Source organism: Psilocybe cubensis, chromosome 8 (assembly GCF_017499595.1).
Source record: "Psilocybe cubensis strain MGC-MH-2018 chromosome 8, whole genome shotgun sequence".
Lineage (NCBI taxonomy): Eukaryota > Fungi > Basidiomycota > Agaricomycetes > Agaricales > Agrocybaceae > Psilocybe > Psilocybe cubensis.
Genome location: NC_063006.1, coordinates 475,155 through 491,937, shown reverse-complemented (window position 1 = coordinate 491,937; position 16,783 = coordinate 475,155). Strand labels below are relative to the sequence as shown.

Below are 16,783 nucleotides of genomic sequence, written 5' to 3'. Positions count from 1 at the left end.
TGATCGCGTTTTGTGAAGTTGTGTGCATTGATTGCACCCGTTGTAATTGAAACGCTTTCCACCTCACCACTTAGTCCAAAAGGTTACGATAAAGATCATGGCCAGTGCTACTCGTCGCACAACCACACGAGAACCCTCAAAGCTGGCCAGATCCGCTACAGTTACTGCTACTCAACTCGCAAACGAACTCGCCACCAAACTCACAATTAGCAATGGCACTGAAACAAAAACTACCACGAAGGCCAAGAAGACACCGGAAAACGTCGATCACAAAGTTTTAGCTATGCGTTCAGTAAATGAAGCATCCCAGGCGCTATCTGGCGTTGTTCAATCCGGTTGGAAGAAGTCGGCAGACTCGTCCAAGACAACATTAGCTACGGCGACTTCAGCAGCTTCAAAGGCCTCCAAAGCTTTGGATACTCTCAGGAAGTTGAGACCGGGAGACTTGGATGTTGAAAGAGCAGCTTCGAGTGTATTGGGAAAGTTAATTGCTCTCGAAATGGTGCGTTATCTTTTCATTCCTACGCTTCGTTGTGTATTCACACCTTCTGTAGTTCGATTTTGCAGAGAAAGCGTTGACAGAGACGCAACCTCGTCTCATTCTACTGTTGAACGTTGACTCAGATCAATCCAATCCTATATCAATCCCACCACCGTCGTCTCCACCAACAAATGCTATTCTGTTAAATTTGGTGTCGCTTTATCTTCTTTATGCACTAATCATCAAGTCACATGGAAGCAACTCAGTCGACGAACTTTCAAAGTCCTTAAGCTCTCCGACAACGCACTCCTTGCTGTCATGGCTACCGATGTTGTCAGCCTTACCTGCAAAGCATACCGACTCGTTGCTTACCCGAGCATATACCGCCGTCAACAAGCTTTGTTCAACATCCTCTTCATTACCTCCGACGAAGTCCAAAGCTCATCCATCTCCTCAATCAATATTTATTCTTCGCATGTACGCCCTTCGATGCCTTGCTCATACAACCCCGGGTACTATTGAGGCAAATACATTCTGGGATCAAGCAACGCGTTATGCCAGTGTGTTTGTCAAAGCCACGCCACAGAAAGGAGAAGAGCAAACTACTTCTATGATTCTTCATGCATTTGGTCAACTCGTGGATCTTGCTGAGCAAAGAACAGATCGAGAAGCTTTCATGTCGGTTGAACAGCAAGAGAAGGGCTTCTTGCGATTATGTGAGCACTGGCTATCGTTCGCGAAACGGGTAAGCTCTTCGTAGGTGTTTCAACACAGAGCAGTTTTCATTAGAAATTTCCAGGCTGGTGACATTTCTGCGATCCAGAGGATCAACGCATGCATGAAGCAACCTTCTTCATCCACACCACCCAAGTCTCAATCACATGAATCAGCTACTGTTGAACAGGACATTGTGGTCGATGGCACTAAAGTCTGCACACTCTTTTCTCAGACCTTAGTGCTGCTTGAAAATGCCGAAAGTTCTTCTAATAATGGTATGCCGTTTCACTTAATCCAGAAAAATATGACATTCACAAGTCACATAATAGACTTACTCCGATCTATTGAGGACTGTGCCACTCTTCTTAACACATCTTCCTCTATACGAACCCTGCTGCAATCTAGCCTGAGGATTGGTGAAAAATTATCCAAAGAACAGCAATCCATTTCTCGAATATCTGGCAAAGTAGACCGAGCGTTTGAAAAGCTTCGGCGGATGGCCATCAAATATCTCGACATCCATCCAACCTCCACTCAATCCGAAACCTTTCATACCACTCGGGATGCTGTTCTTCGCAATTTTCTTTTGGCTGCGGTTGACACTCTGCATTCAGTTCTGCAAATTCCGGTGAGTAGCTCAAGCAACTTTTATTTTTATTTTATTTTATTTTATTTTTCATTTGACGATTCCATTCTTTAGGATCTGACAGCCACTGAAACTCGCGATTTGCTAACGCGCTCTATCGACACTTTATTCGTTATGTCAAAAACAGTCCTTAATGTCGGCGAACCTTCAACGTTCACTATCGCTTTCGAGTTACTCAATCGGGCTAGCGACATTCTGAAGACCGTCCCTCAAGATAAATTCCCTCTTTCTCCTGTCGATCAAGCCGTAGACATCGCCAACTATGCACGATGCATCTCAGGGGCGTTTTACAACATTGCTGGATCATTGTATCAGGCTTCAAGATATGGAAACGCTGTTCCTTTCCTGATGGAATCATGCGTACTGGGAGCCAAGGCATTACAGTTATCTCGACCTATTCCCGAAGTATCCAATGAAATGCGGGAGAAGGAATGGCAAAACCTTGAAGAACAGTTTTTTCGGCGGTGGGAGCTTTTGGGCGTGTGTTATTCGAAAAATGGCGATCGAAAGGCAAGCAAATTCACCTCATATATTGTTAATGTCAGGTTCCAACTCCTTTGATAGAACGCATACCACGCTTTTAAACAGTCCATCCACACCTTCCCTTTCCATTCTTCTGGCTTGACTGGTCAAACCGACCATCAAGCACCAGATATACTTTTTGGATCTTCTGCAAGCTCTGCTATTCAGTCGCTCGTCACTCTGGTGGACCGAATATCGTACATTGGCTCGTGCGACCTACTCCTTCCCCCTGAAGAAATCTCGGTGCTGTCAGCGACCAACTTCACAACATGCGACCATCCTGACCAGGGTACGAATCCCGCTGGTCTCGAATCATGCGTCATAGGGGTTCTGCTGGAACGACAATTGGACAGCTTGGAACCTAGCAGGTGTAAAGATGGTGTGCGAAGTGTTCAGCTAAGGCTTCTCCGAGATGCTCTTTTAGTTTATTCTAAACATCACGAGAACAGCTCTGCGTTCATGCCTGTAAGAAGGGCAAGAATTCTAGTCCGATGTTTGGAATTCTTGTACAGAGATCAGGCAGACGACGCTTGCGCTAATCTTGGATTCAAAACCGTGGATGAGATCGGTGCTGAAATCGAGGAGCTTTTGACTAACAATGCTCGTGTTTTCTTTACCTTCTACCGACCTACTGCTCACATTTTTGCTTATTCAGAATCTAGGAAAAGATGCACGCCTCAACCATTATACCAACCAATATCGCATAGCCAGTCATCTGTGGGTTGCCCTACATGCCCATCGCCGAGTCGATCCCCAGCAGACAGGTATAATGTCTCGACATACCGATGATGCCTGCCGCATGATGAAGGAGCTGTTGGCCAAAGAAGCAGAAGGAACACCCAAACTTCGCAAGACGTCTAGTCCGAAAATCGTCAAGGCAACTGTTTCGCCCAAGGTCAACAAGCTCGTTTCGCCAAAGCAACTTCGATCTACCCGCCAGCGCACAGTTCCTGCCGCTCCAAGAAAGGCACCGCCGTTGAGGGCTTCCCAGAAAGTACCATTAAATCCTGTAACGCCTAAACCGCGTACTCGGACAGGTAGGCTCCATTGCCTTTGATCAATTTAAATGCTGATTTCTTTATCTTCATAAGCTTTGCCCGCAACGTTCACTGTGAAGCAAACACCGCCGCGGCGGTCTATGGATCCAGCACAACCTACCAAAGCACATACGTTGATCTTTGATAACTTTGAAAATTTCATGTCCCTTCTTCGTGCGTCCACTTTGCTTGTCTTCTTGCTCTCGCTTCTTCACCTAAAAATTGTCTTAGAACTAACTGCCAGAATTCTGGGGCTGCTATCGCTGATACTGCCTAAGGCGCGGTTGTTGGACATGACAAGGAAACTGGCCCAGCGTCACGTCGGAGCTAAAAGTGACGGTTAGTGGACCCCAGCTTTATAATAATGACATGAACTTTAATGTACGGCTTTCTAGAATTTGTTATCTCATCCCTAGACCTTGCCCATGAATATGTTCTCCTTGGAAAAACAAAGCGAGCTGCATCCATATTCTATCCCGCTCTTGAGATAGTACGCAGCGGGCAGGTCTCCGACGACGTGGCCGTCCGGTTCTTGCTGCGGTTTTCCGAATCTCTGTGTGTTATTGGAGATGTCCCAGAAAGGTTAATGACTGCACAATACTACTAAAAGATTAAGTCTGACAAAGTTGCTGCATCATAGTTCCAAAGTTTATCTAGAGGCTCATGTAATATCGAATGCGCTGGATCTCGAACAAAAGGGGGTGTCAACACAACAACGCATATATGCAAGGGCAAAAGTGTTAGAAATTGCGGCGTTGGCTTCACGGGTTTTCAGCCTCGTGCAATTTGAAAAAGTACAATAAAGATCTTTCCTCTTCTCGTTTTCTTTGTGTGTATTGACATTTTGCAATCCAGGGTGACATCTATGCCTCGCATGAAGGCCTGTTACAATCGCTTCGCCTATGGAATAGGGCCGTTGATGCGATAACTCGATTATATCCTGTTCGAGGGCCACCCGAATCCGATCCTTTCGAAATGACAAGTTTGAATGACGCTCTACCGAGCACCTCCAGCACTTCTGTACCCACACCTGCCAATGGTAGCACCACGAAGAAACCAAACGAACGCAGACCACTCTTGGATGGTTTGGAATGGAGGATGTCGGAAGGACTCTTATCGACGATGTTGGCACTAGCGCAGACGTATTTTCTCAGAGGTTCCGCCCGTGAGGCAGAATACTTTGCTAAACAGGCTGTCGATCTCGCTGAGCAAATGAATGCGCCTGGGATGATCGGCCGCGCGTTGACCAGGCAAGGCGAAGTTCAGCTACATATGGGACATCTCCAAGATGCTTGGGAAACTCTGATGAAGGCATCTCTCATCGTCAAGGACGTTCCGGGTTTGGAAACTGTGGAAATTCGCCGACTAAAAGTCGAATGTGATTTGCGAGTAAATGGAGAAGATGCAGTCGTAGCTGAAGATCATCAAACTGAATTTAATGAGACAGTGGCCATGCTCGAAGACCTCGACGCCGCCTTCAGACAGTTCGATAACCTTGCGTTCGGGTAAGCACTCACTTTTATTGATTCGTCTGTCGGTTCTGATGCCTCCACCAGCCCTCGCACTTCTCTCGGAAGCAAAACTCGTATTGACGTTTTGGCTCCTGATTTGTTGGTATCCCTCCTTAGCCAACAATGTAAGTTTTATGCCTTCTTGGCAACGCCGTGGTTCCGCTAAAATCTGGTGCTAGTGTGGAACCTACGAGACGCCGGCGATGATAACTTCAACTCTCTATTGGAAAAGTTACTCTCATTATCCTACTCTCCTCAAAATAAGGTAAATATATTATACTATTCTGGCGTTAAATCACTCTTAATATTTCCATAAGGCTGAAGAGAATGCCCTCTTGGGAAAGCTTACCCTGCACAAAGTGTATGGCCGTTTCAGAAGTGATATGTTTCTGAGCTCATTGACCGAATCAAGTCTGTAATTATTTACATTGTTGGGATCCATGTTCTATAACTTACAAAAACTTTCGGTAGCTATTGCAGTGCCTATGGGGATGGAAAGCAAAGAGTCCTCTCCTTCGCCAGCCCAATCTGCAGATATGGTGGATGCTTTGTCAAGTGCTGAAAAGTTCTTTTGGGACCATCTAAGCCTGACAGCATCAAAAGGGAGCGTCATCAAAGTACGCGAAGCTGCCATTTCCTTAGCTCTCATATCCGCGTTCCGTACATCTCTTGGAGATAAGAAAATTCAAGGCTCCTCGACTATGGCGTCTTTACTTGGTAAGTTTGAATGTGATTTTTTGCGCTTGAACTCACTGAAAGCGATTGTTCTCTAGATATATCAGTTGCTCTCACACTCCGACGGGATATGCTGGATGCAATCGCGAATAAGTTTCCTTCATTACAATGTCCAGATGACCTGCAATGGCCACCGTTGTCCCCTGACGGTGCAGCCCTTCCACGCCCTGTCAAGTCACTGTCATCAAAATTCTCTCTCTCCTCCCTCTCCGACTCTGAATCTGACAGCGAAGATTCGTCGAGGTTTTCAACGAAGGCGGTAAAGAGCTATTGGAAAACTACACTCGCCAGGTACCAATCCCAAGTGCTAGGCTCGTTCATTCCTTCCACCAATGAAACCACCGGGCTTCCACAAACATGGGCAGTCATCAATATAAGTGTGACTCCCGATAAGAGCACACTTTTTATTTCCAGACAAGATGGAGGCTTGGATGCCACCGAACCTTTGATCTTCTGCATCCCGTTGAAAGGTCGCAGGGACCATGGCGGAGGCGATGAAGATGACACATATCTGACATTCGATGCAGCGATTCAAGAAATGAAGGATATCGTTCAATCCAGTGATGACTGTATTAAATCCGCTGTGGATATTAAGTCTGACGACGACGAGGCAAAATCGAACTGGTGGAAGATACGTGGAGAGCTTGACGTCAGAATGCGAGAGTTGCTCGAAAACATTGAATATTGCTGGTTGGGGGCTTTCAAAGTGAGTAGTTCTTCATATTCAATAATTCCTAAGTAATAATGGCTTCAAAGTCTATTCTCAGCCCGCGAACACCTATATCGCCCGAGACAACGTCTGAGCTTCGAAATCAGTTCGAGAAAGCTTTCTATCGCAGTCTTCATGTCAAAGAGAAAAAACCAAAATCTAAAACAGCCCACAGAAAAACTGCTTCTCAAACGCCGAACATATCTGCGACAGACTTCACCCTTGACGACACTATGATCAATTGCTTTTCAACTCTATCTCCGAAGTGTCGCGACGAGGAACTTGAAGATCTTATCTATTTCGTTCTTGACCTATATCAGTTCCATGGTGTTCCTGTCGCCATCGCGGAAGTCGACATCGATCAACTAGTCGTTGACCTCAGGACAGTGTTGGAAGACCATTCGTCAAAGAAAAATCGACAGAATAAACCAGGACGTTCCCCAGAAGATGAGCATCTGTTCCTCGTCTTGGACAAGAATGTACAGGGCCTTCCTTGGGAAAATATACCTATCTTGCGAGGAAGAAGCGTGAGCCGCATCCCTGGCGTCCAATTTCTCTATGACAGGCTTGCCTTCGCGAAGATGAAAAGAGAAGCCAACGGCCAGTCATACGAAGCGGACAATGGCGCATGTATTGACCCTAAAAACGGTTATTATGTCTTAAACCCAAGTGGCGACCTCGGCAGGACTGAAGAACGATTCAGAGACTGGGCCAAAGATATGAAATTTTCGGGATGGGATGGCGTAGCAGGCAAACCCGTCAGCGAGCAACAGTTTGTGAACGCCCTCAAAACCCGCGATATTGTTGTGTATGTGTTGTTGTTATCTTCTAAAAAAAACGCTCTGACATCCCTTTGATTAGGTATTTTGGTCACGGCGGAGGCGAACAATATATCCGCTCACATAAAATCAGAAGTCTCCCTACCTGTGCCGCCACTATGCTCTGGGGTTGTTCTTCAGGCCTGTTACGCGACATGGGCGACTTTGACAGGACGGGAACGCCTTACAATTACATGCTTGCAGGATGGTAAGCATGTCCATGATTGTGTGTTGAATAAATGCTCATCGTCTTCTAGTCCTACCTTGATCGCAAACTTGTGGGATGTCACGGACAAGGACATCGACAAGCTTTCGCAATCCGTCTTTGACAAGATGGGTTTGACAGGCAAGGACCTTAACCTGCCGCGGGAGAAGAACGCGAAGAGTCGACCTTCAATAGTTGCTGCGGTGGCTCAATCTCGTGATTCCTGTAAATTAAAGTACCTAACAGGGGCTGCGCCCGTTGTCTATGGTATACCATTTTATATCTGATTTTAGGAGGACGAGATATGCAAGTTATGTAACTTATTCTATCACTACATGTATTTATCTAGGCATTCGTCGTGTTCAACATTCATTACTATTTACGTTTTGGAAACACATTCGCAACGCGGCCTGGCGCTTATATTTGCAGACGGCGGTTATGTTGCGGATCAAAATTGTACTGACTCGGAAGATATATAAGAGGGTGTTGTTGGAGGTTGTTGGCCAACTTCAGGTATTACATCCAAAAATGCCTACAATTACACTAGTGGACGATCTACTCAAGCTAGACACATGTCTTGCTGATATCTCATCGCTTGGGACTACGAAACTTGCTGTTGATCTCGAGGGAGTAGATTTATGTCGCCACGGCAAGGTCTCTCTCCTTCAAATATTGTCCTATCATTCCAACATCATCTGGATCATTGACATCACCGTCCTCGGCAAAGCTGCCTTCGACCACACTACCGCATATGGTAGCTCGCTGAGAGGCGTATTGGAAAGTCAGGGGATCGTAAAGGTCATTTCGACAATACTCAAACCCCAACGCCACGCTAACCTCTAACATTACATTTATTTGCTAGGTCTTCTTCGATGTCAGAAATGATGCCGATTCATTGTATCATCTTTTCGGGGTCAATTTGACCAACACATATGATCTTCAAGTGCTCGAAATCGCGGCGCGGCGTTCTCAATATTTGCGGGTCAAGTTCGTCACTGGCCTGGGAAAGTGCATCGAACAGTATTTGAACCCAACCCCCCAATGGAAGCGCGTTAAAGAAGAAGGGATTGCGCTGTTCCAGCCTAAACAAGGTGGCTCATTTGAAGTTTTTGAAACTAGGCCACTGGATCCACGCGTTCAAGCATACTCCGCCCAAGACGTCGAACTACTCTTCCAGCTCGAAGCCGCGTTGGAGAGTCAACTCGAAGGGAAAGCGGCTGCATGGAAAAGCGCTGTTATCAGGATCTCGGCAGAAAGGGTGGCCGAGGCGCACAACAGCGTGTATGCTGGCCACGGTCAACATCGTGCTATTGCGCCCAACTTCGCTGTTTAATTTTTTGTAGCAATGTGAAGTATTGTTGGCCTATCTAGCTGTAGGAGGATATATTTACCATGGTATTGTGGAACCATCCAAATGCATGAATTTTCCACCGCTTGTTTCTCTTGTCGAATCATCTATCACTTGCATGATGAGTTTCGCTGCCTCTTCAGCTGTGGGCTCATTTCCAGTCAGGAATGTTTTGAATATTCCAGTTGGGTCATTGTCACTGGTATCGCTCACTGAGATTTCGGATGATCATTCATTAATGAGAACGAGGCATAAGAGGAGTTGGCACATACATAGGTCTGTTGAAACACCTCCGGGCGACATTGGAAAAGCGACTGCAGGTCCAGGGGGTCGTTGGTAAGAATTACAGTCAGTACAAAAAAGAAAATTAACCGACCAATCCAGTCATTTTCGAAATGGATCTTTCGCGCGACCCAATTTAGTGTGGCCTTAGTTGCACCATAGCATACACCGCCCACTTGACTTGCAACAAGATTCTCGCCGCCGATACTACCACCTGTACTGCTCATTGGCACAAATTTGGGATTGGGACTCTTTTTCAGAAGCGGAAGCATCGCTTGGAACAGGACAATCGGACCCATGACGTTCACCTGCATAGGCGGTGACATTATTAGCACTTATAAAAATCGCACATTGAAAAAAAACACACATGAAAGTGCTCCTGTAAATCGGCAGATGTTACGTCGTCGATACGAGCGAACGTGCTCCATATGGCTATGTGAAGCAAACGGCATCAAAGCCACTCTCCGCAGGGCAGGATGATCGCCTACCTGCGTTAGCGATTACAGTATCTATTCGACCATGCCTCTCTTCGATCGCTTTCGCCAGGGTGGCGTTGCCTTCCGTATCTCCCGATATACATTTAACAACCTCGATTCGGCCGGGGTACTTGGTCTTTAATCCTTGGAGTTCAATGGCATTTTCTGGACTGCGTGCGCCGGCGTAGACAAAAGAGTTTTGGTGCGCCGTCAAGATACGAACGACTAGACCAAAACCTAACGGAACCAATTCATCAGCATACCATAAGTTGTCCGTATGTCCGATCCTTTCTACCTATGCCTCGAGGACGATTAGCTCCAGTTATGAGATAAATAGTGGACGACGTCATGGGGTTCATTAATCTGGAAATTGGTTGGATGAATCATGATGCAAGAGGCTTTTATATGTCTGCTTACTGCATTGCAATGCACATGCACTGTGTTCAGAGTCTGATAACAATACTCAGCTAGTGAAGGAGATCGAAGAATAAACTTAGCTGGAAGCTTTCGCGTTCGATCGGCATCCTCAGTCAGCGTGGTCAGCAGGTCTCCAAATCCAAAGGATGACTCAGGAGTCCGATGAGCTGCACTCAGTCATGAAAATAGCCTCGGGGCGTTATACAGTTGCTTTAAGGCACAGCACATTTATTCAGTAAACTATAGAGAAGTTAATAGATTGGTTAGGCCTCAGTTGAAAAACGGCAGAGGCGTGGACCTGCGGTTTCAACCAAGTTTGGTACGCAAGTTGTGGGTAATGGGTGTTTCCTTTAAGTTTTGATACATCTATAAGTGTGTGTAAAACATCAATTCAACGCAGAGATGGAGGAAAAAAGGGCAAGACAGCAACAAGGCAGGGTAGTGGCAGGGTAAGGACTGCCTTTTGTAAATTCATGGCAAATCACGCGTACACAAATGGGTAACCAGATATCAGGCCAAAATTGAAATACTCCCACAAAAAGTATACTAAAAATATCCAAATAACTCCCGAAATATCAATTGACCAAAATTTGACCAATGGCCGTGAAGAAATCGGCAAAAATATAATTTGAACATCTTCAACGAAGGGTTCATCGTCGTCCTAGGCCCAACTTCAAATAGATCATCCACGCGCTACACCGTGAAAAGATGGTGACAAGCATTTACGACTTGGACTTTGATGTCCTCAATACTCTTTTCTCCGTGATGAGGCCGATGGATATCATAAACATGCGTAGGGTGCGTAGCCTCCTTTATGTGACTTTCTCTGAATTAGTCTGATACGTTGACAAGACCTGCAAGCTCATGTATCTTGCTACTCAACCCCGAAACATCTGGCTCAAAGTGCTAGCTAATGTCGTTGCAGATAACAACATTTTCAAAGGCACCTACCACATTGAGTCCATGACCGACGATGATCTTGAACGGGCAGCTGTGTTTCCATCTATTCTTTTATATCGAGCGAAAGGACCACATGCATTGTCTAAAGTTCCACTTTGCCAAAGGATTCTTGATGATATATGCGAAGAAGATGAAATCGCGCACAAGGATATTATATTCCCGGAGGAATCCCTGTATCGAGACTTCGATAACGCAGTGTTGGTTCCAGGAGGCCGCTTTCTTTTTACGATTTCTGCCAGCGAAATGGACGGTGATGTATATGTGAAGCTATGGGATCTTGGCCAACCTACAAGTAAGCGATACTCACGTATCACCCTGGTCGCCAGGTTTGTCGGCAGGTACAAGCTCCGGATACTCGCTACCGCTCCGACTCCTGATGAACTGGGCATTCGGATTGTTGTGAATGAAGAGACGAGGTACGGTTTTCGAGATTATTCTGTTCATGGATGTTGAGAATAGGCACTGCAGAGCAGGTAACACTCTCCGAGTTTTTGAAATCCACCCATTTTCAAAGAAGCCCGAGTTCAAACAAATCGCGACCATCCAGGCGTCAAATGCAGTCTATTCCGGGATCATGTCAGGCAACCTTGTTGTGTGTTCGTCCATTACTGCCGGCCCCCCGCCTACCCAGTCATTTTTCCAGGGTCATATACTGATATGGGATTATGTCCATAAAACGTCAGCGACACTTCAACCCGATGGGCCACTACCGGACCATGTTGGTCTTGCTTCTGTCTTCAAAAAATTAAAAAGTTAATCTCTTCTCTTTATAGACGTATTTGCACGGAAACCACATCATAACGTTCTGTAAGAACATACTGTCTGTGTGGAGTATACCACCTTTACAACCAGGCGACCCAGAATACACCTACGACAATGGGCCAGATTCGCCTATTTGGTCGCAACCCTTGACGATGTGGGGAGCGCACGAGCGGGAACAGAGCGAGAAACACAATTCAATGGAAAATCATTCCCTCGGCTGGTTAACAGGCCCCGATTCTCCCCGCTATCTGGTCTGTCGTGGCTACGAATCCGACGTTGACTTTGACCACCTTGCCATCTTCCGACTGGATGCGAGCTGGAACCCTGCGGACCCTTTATCTGCGCCATGCATTCTCGCACAGTTAGACAGACGCACAATAGGCACGAACTCGATGGATATAATTCTTAGCTGGTCTTTTACAACCCAAGCCTGCCAGGAGAACGTGGTCTTCATGTCATCCACCTTCGGTCACGATGATAAATTTTCCCTCTCGTATATACCATGGTTTGCGTCTGGCAGTACAAATCCTGCCCATACCATCCAGTCGGACGCATGTGTACTTCAGAAAGGCAAGGAGGGTTGCAAGAGTCTGCAGTTCTGTCCTGTATCGGGACGTGGGTTTAGCATTTCGACTCATACAGGAGAGCTTCGAATACTGGAACTTTCGGTGTAGGCAATACTATTCATTGACTTTTGGAGGAAATTCCACTCGATGCCTTTCATATTGTCGTTGTGGGCCATGGGCCCGAACCTTTTTAAACTATGTGGCACAGTCAAACCAGGCACAAGCCACTGGTCCCAACTTTGTCCTAGGCCCAGTGGCGCTTGTATTCGCTAGTCGCAATAGGCATCGTGTGTGGCCCATGACGCTTTGATTGCGGTTAAAAGAAGGGTCGAAATTCAATCTTTCGTCAGTTTTTTTCGGACAACTCCTAGCTATCTCATCGCAGATAATTTTCTTCCTAATAGCAACCCATCGAAACCATGGATTCTACCCCTTCAACCACCTCTCAACTAGTCCTCCGCAGTCAAGATGTATCTCGTCTGTCGTTGACCTCTTTAAATGACGATGTAGCCATCGTGCTCCTCAGTTTCATGAGACCTCAGGATATAATGGCTTACCGACAGGTAATTAAATCGTCATATTTCTACTTGAGCTCTTTTATGTTTCATTTAACTTACCCCATGTAATGTTTACAGACATGCCGCCAATTTTTCAAGACGACCGAACGCCGAGTCGTGTGGTTAAATGCTCTGCGGAAGGTCATGGATGATCACTTCGTTACCGAGGATACCTTTCCTCTGAAATCTATGTCGCTTGAAATGCTACAGCATGCGGCGTTGTCGCCCTTCAGATTTACTACACTACTGAAGGAAGCTGATGGTTCGCTCCTTGAGCCAACAAACACGCGGATTCTACCGTGCCGCTTAACTGAAAACGAGAAACAAAGCTTCGGAGTAACTGGCAATACAGTGCTTGAGACCTTCACTGTCGCCCCTGGAGGAAGATTTGTCGCGGTACAAACCATCCACCACAAGGTTAACAGTGACGAGTTGTTATGGGTTTTCACGATCTGGGATCTAGGTATTCATGGATCTTTCAATACGGACGCGAAACCTGTTAAACGCGTGTCCATCCCAATCAGTGGAGATACTCATGACTTTTACACTGTCGCACTGCACTTTGACCCGAGCTATGGAAGTGGAACATTGTTTCTGATAGTTCATCTGATACCAGAGTCGTAAGCTGTTTTGATTTTCTTGCATAACGTCTACTAATTTTTAAATTCTTAGGACGAAATCCTCAGTCTCCGTCTATACGATGGATATCACTTCCCATGTAAACGAAATGAAACTCTTTGCTAAGATAGACTTTCCTGGTCATCTGCATCTCCTTCTAATTGTAGCTTCTCCTCGTTCGCACAGGATTACCGGACAATTCTATGAAGGCGAAGATGACAAAAACGCGTATTTTGTATGGGATTATTTAGAGAACAAATCGACATCCTGGTTCACTAAAGACACATTAGAAGACACCTACTACTATGACGGTTCCATTGTAAGCACTGATATTCTTTATCGTTGGCATGATGCGTACTCACAAGTGACTTTCACCAACAGTTCTATCCCTACGACAACGCTCTAATTGTGGTTGACATTGACGGCAATCTAAGAGTATACAACACCCCTGAACTCACCGATGGCTCAGCTTTCTGGGAGAACCCCAAGGTGACCCAATTTCCCAACATCGACATACGACGTCCTTTCTCTGGCCCTTGTGCTCATATACCAATCGCTGATAACCACAAGAGCTTTTCTGACTACCTCTGTCTGTCAGATACAGATGAGGACGTGGCCGCTATCTATCGAATCCAAGATTTAAACTCTCTCGCTAACTCTAGGTTACCACAGAAGCTTCCGGTCCACGCAGGCACTGTGAATCTTTCTGCAGTGAGTGTTCCCGGTGGTCCAAAATCGGGTCTGGTTCATCATTTAGATGAGGATAATGTTCTTATCTCTTATTTGAACGTTGATTATTCCCGCCTCCGTGCCCATGTCGTGGACATGAATGGAGGAACTCCGTCGTTGAAACTTCGGAATCCTGAGTTGTTAAATCCATTAGAAGCACAGACAACTATCCTAGGGTATGAAGGAACTATGAGGATGGAATGCGTTGCGATATCTTCCATGACAGGAAGGGTTTTCATTCAGACGGTTCAAGGGCATCAACGTGGTCTTCGACAGCTACAAGTTATGGATTACCTTTAACCTGCTAGAACCTTGACTTATGATAATTTGATAACCTTGTGTGCTATACAGAAATTATGTCGAACTATCTTTATTTCAAATGTGATGTCTGATAAAGTTGCTACTTGAGCGAGGCAATTGAATTGCGAAAATAGAAACCATATTGGAAGATAATCACAAAGCTATCGAATTGAATATCGCTGATTACGTAGAGTGCATCGGAATAGTAACATGGGGGCGTCTATAGTATAATGTACACTCTAAAATGTGGTGTGCCGGGGAGAGGGGAAACGCAAGAATGGGAAAAACCTCGACATAAACTAAAGAACGAAAGAAAAAACAAACACATCACTCAGAGGCGACTGGTGCATGGCCGTTTCCGTTCGCCTCTTTGACCTCAGCTTCAGCCTCCTTTGGCTCTGCAGCAGGTTCAGCAACGACTCTCGCCTCCTTGGAGCGGGCAAGGACCTCCGAAACACCCTTTTTCACGGTTTCGAGAAGAGGGTGCACACGTTCCTGGACTTCTTTACCAACACGGGCTACCTTTTCTTGGAGGGGAAGGTCCTTCGTGGTAATAATAGTCGTGAGCTCGTTGACAGTAGAGGTTAATGCGGCGGAGAGATCGGCATATGACTGTTGAATCTGACTGGGGAGCTGGGACTGGAGTTGCGAAGCGGAATTTTGGAGACTGGCCTGGAGAGAAGTTGTGAGGGAGTTTGTTGAAGCCTGGAGTTTCTGGAGCTCAGCGAGCATGGTATCGGAGAGGGTGTGGATGCGGTTTTGGGCAGATGCAAGAGATGACGAAGCGACGGTAGAGATAGAGGCGGCAGTCTCCGAGGCCTTCTGACTATTGAATTGAATTATGTTAGGAACCTAGATCAAAGAGAAAAGAAGAATAAACATACGCGATAACAGATTGGGCCTGGAAGTGTTTCAGTTGCTCGTTGGAATAGTCGTAGATGTTCTCGCCGAGAGTTTTGGAAAGGGCGAGAGCACGTTGGTATTGGTATTGAGCATCAGGAGGTGTAGATGGGCCGGCTTCGGAATTGTTGAGTCGCGATACGGTAACCTCGAAGTAGTCGACGATTGGGGCAAATCGCTGTGTGAATGCACGATAAGCATGATGAATGGAACGGAAAAGGAGAAGTCAAATCATACCCTATCGATGCCGTGAACAACATTGTAGGCGGGGGTCTTGACCTTTTCATCAATCGCCTTGTTGACATGGTTGACACGCTCGCTGACATAGTTGGTGGTACTCTCTTTGCGTTCGCGCACGTAGGTGGCAACCTCCTCTGGCTGGGCCTTGAATGGATAAGGGTAGCGAGACTCGACCGCGTCGACAGCCTTGTTGGCGTAGGTGTCAGCACGGACAATAAGGGGAGCCAATTTGACTTGGAGAGGTTCGGTAAGCTTGTAGGCAGAGGTAGAGAGCTCTTTAGCATGAATATACGAAGAGCGGGTGTAGGTATTGGTCGATAATGCTTCATTAATGGTGACCAGGGATGAAGAAATCATTGGAATGGAAGCAACGCGGTTGAGCACAGTGAACTCTGGCGTTTGGGGGGTCTGGGGAGGAGAAGTCTGCGTTTCTGTAGTCGTCGCCGACATCGTGAACGAGGGTGTTGTGGTGGTGGATAAGAACGTTCGTTGAAAAGATAGGCGCTTTCCTGCAAGCCCCTTTAATACAAAACTATTACAGCCCAGTTTCGCATGTGATTCTCTGTCTCGGTAGAATCACGTGGCCTTGCATCAGTATTCAACGAATCTCGATCATTCTGGTTGCCTTTCAAGGACACTGACTGCTGCCCTCCGCCCCTCCCCCCTTCGTCTTCTTGATAATCTATCATGTTCATTCTCGCTCGAGGTCTGATAACAGATTTTTAGCGACACACATACCAACCAACGAAATTTTAAAAAATCTTCTTTTGTGCCCACTTAGGCAAAACCCTCAATCGAGACTCGTCTAGAAAATGAGGATATATCGATAGTCTGCTTCGATCCATGTGTTTTTGTTCTCTGTTTCAAGTTCCACCATGAAATGCTACGCACGGTCGTACAATCTATCTTATGCAACTTTTATCCACACCTTCACGAATCACAGGCAAAAGGCTGATCGAAAATTTACAATCCGGCGAATACTCTTCCTAGCACAGCCACTTTCACCGAGAATGAAAGTGACGAGGCACCATATTCCAATTCATGTGCGATGACTCACGATGATCGTGGTGACGCTCACAGGACTTATTGACGTAGAGTTCGAATAGACTGAGGCTCAGATATCATACTGAACAAGAACCTAGCTACCTCCGAAGAGCCCACGGCCTAGAGCACATTCAAGGACCTGGTCCTGGCATGTTCTTTTCATGCTCCGAAACAATTTGAAGCTTATTTTTCCTGCTTCCATT

General features: G+C 46.2%; 6 protein-coding genes across 6 annotated transcripts; 4 read left to right on the top strand and 2 right to left on the bottom strand.

The window, feature by feature from the left end:
- Nucleotides 1-97: 97 nt before the first annotated feature.
- JR316_0008694 (Separin) lies at nt 98-7,860 on the top strand (the record flags this gene model as incomplete). The annotated part of the gene is made up of 21 exons (XM_047894407.1): nt 98-502; nt 555-1,226; nt 1,281-1,473; nt 1,528-1,826; nt 1,899-2,354; nt 2,409-2,972; nt 3,022-3,403; nt 3,458-3,577; nt 3,635-3,742; nt 3,799-3,985; nt 4,044-4,197; nt 4,259-4,908; nt 4,960-5,039; nt 5,094-5,179; nt 5,232-5,325; nt 5,386-5,631; nt 5,688-6,355; nt 6,406-7,166; nt 7,220-7,384; nt 7,434-7,616; nt 7,731-7,860. The coding sequence occupies 21 exons, from the start codon at nt 98-100 to the stop codon at nt 7,858-7,860; spliced, it is 6,603 nt and encodes a 2,200-aa protein (XP_047745866.1).
- A 49-nt stretch (nt 7,861-7,909) lies between these two features.
- JR316_0008693 (piRNA biogenesis protein EXD1) lies at nt 7,910-8,714 on the top strand (the record flags this gene model as incomplete). Its single annotated transcript, XM_047894406.1, has 2 exons — nt 7,910-8,179; nt 8,244-8,714. The coding sequence occupies 2 exons, from the start codon at nt 7,910-7,912 to the stop codon at nt 8,712-8,714; spliced, it is 741 nt and encodes a 246-aa protein (XP_047745865.1).
- A 54-nt stretch (nt 8,715-8,768) lies between these two features.
- JR316_0008692 (Short-chain dehydrogenase RED3) lies at nt 8,769-9,337 on the bottom strand (the record flags this gene model as incomplete). Its single annotated transcript, XM_047894405.1, has 3 exons — nt 8,769-8,941; nt 9,002-9,043; nt 9,106-9,337. 3 exons carry the CDS (start codon nt 9,335-9,337, stop codon nt 8,769-8,771), a joined length of 447 nt encoding a protein of 148 aa, XP_047745864.1.
- A 1,275-nt stretch (nt 9,338-10,612) lies between these two features.
- On the top strand, nt 10,613-12,300 carry JR316_0008691 (uncharacterized protein; the record flags this gene model as incomplete). Its single annotated transcript, XM_047894404.1, has 4 exons — nt 10,613-10,702; nt 10,757-11,280; nt 11,333-11,582; nt 11,638-12,300. The coding sequence occupies 4 exons, from the start codon at nt 10,613-10,615 to the stop codon at nt 12,298-12,300; spliced, it is 1,527 nt and encodes a 508-aa protein (XP_047745863.1).
- A 311-nt stretch (nt 12,301-12,611) lies between these two features.
- Nucleotides 12,612-14,396, top strand: JR316_0008690 (uncharacterized protein; the record flags this gene model as incomplete). Its single annotated transcript, XM_047894403.1, has 4 exons — nt 12,612-12,755; nt 12,828-13,369; nt 13,422-13,686; nt 13,749-14,396. The coding sequence occupies 4 exons, from the start codon at nt 12,612-12,614 to the stop codon at nt 14,394-14,396; spliced, it is 1,599 nt and encodes a 532-aa protein (XP_047745862.1).
- A 327-nt stretch (nt 14,397-14,723) lies between these two features.
- Nucleotides 14,724-15,986, bottom strand: JR316_0008689 (uncharacterized protein; the record flags this gene model as incomplete). The annotated part of the gene is made up of 3 exons (XM_047894402.1): nt 14,724-15,222; nt 15,281-15,474; nt 15,534-15,986. 3 exons carry the CDS (start codon nt 15,984-15,986, stop codon nt 14,724-14,726), a joined length of 1,146 nt encoding a protein of 381 aa, XP_047745861.1.
- Between the last annotated feature and the right edge of the window lie 797 nt (nt 15,987-16,783).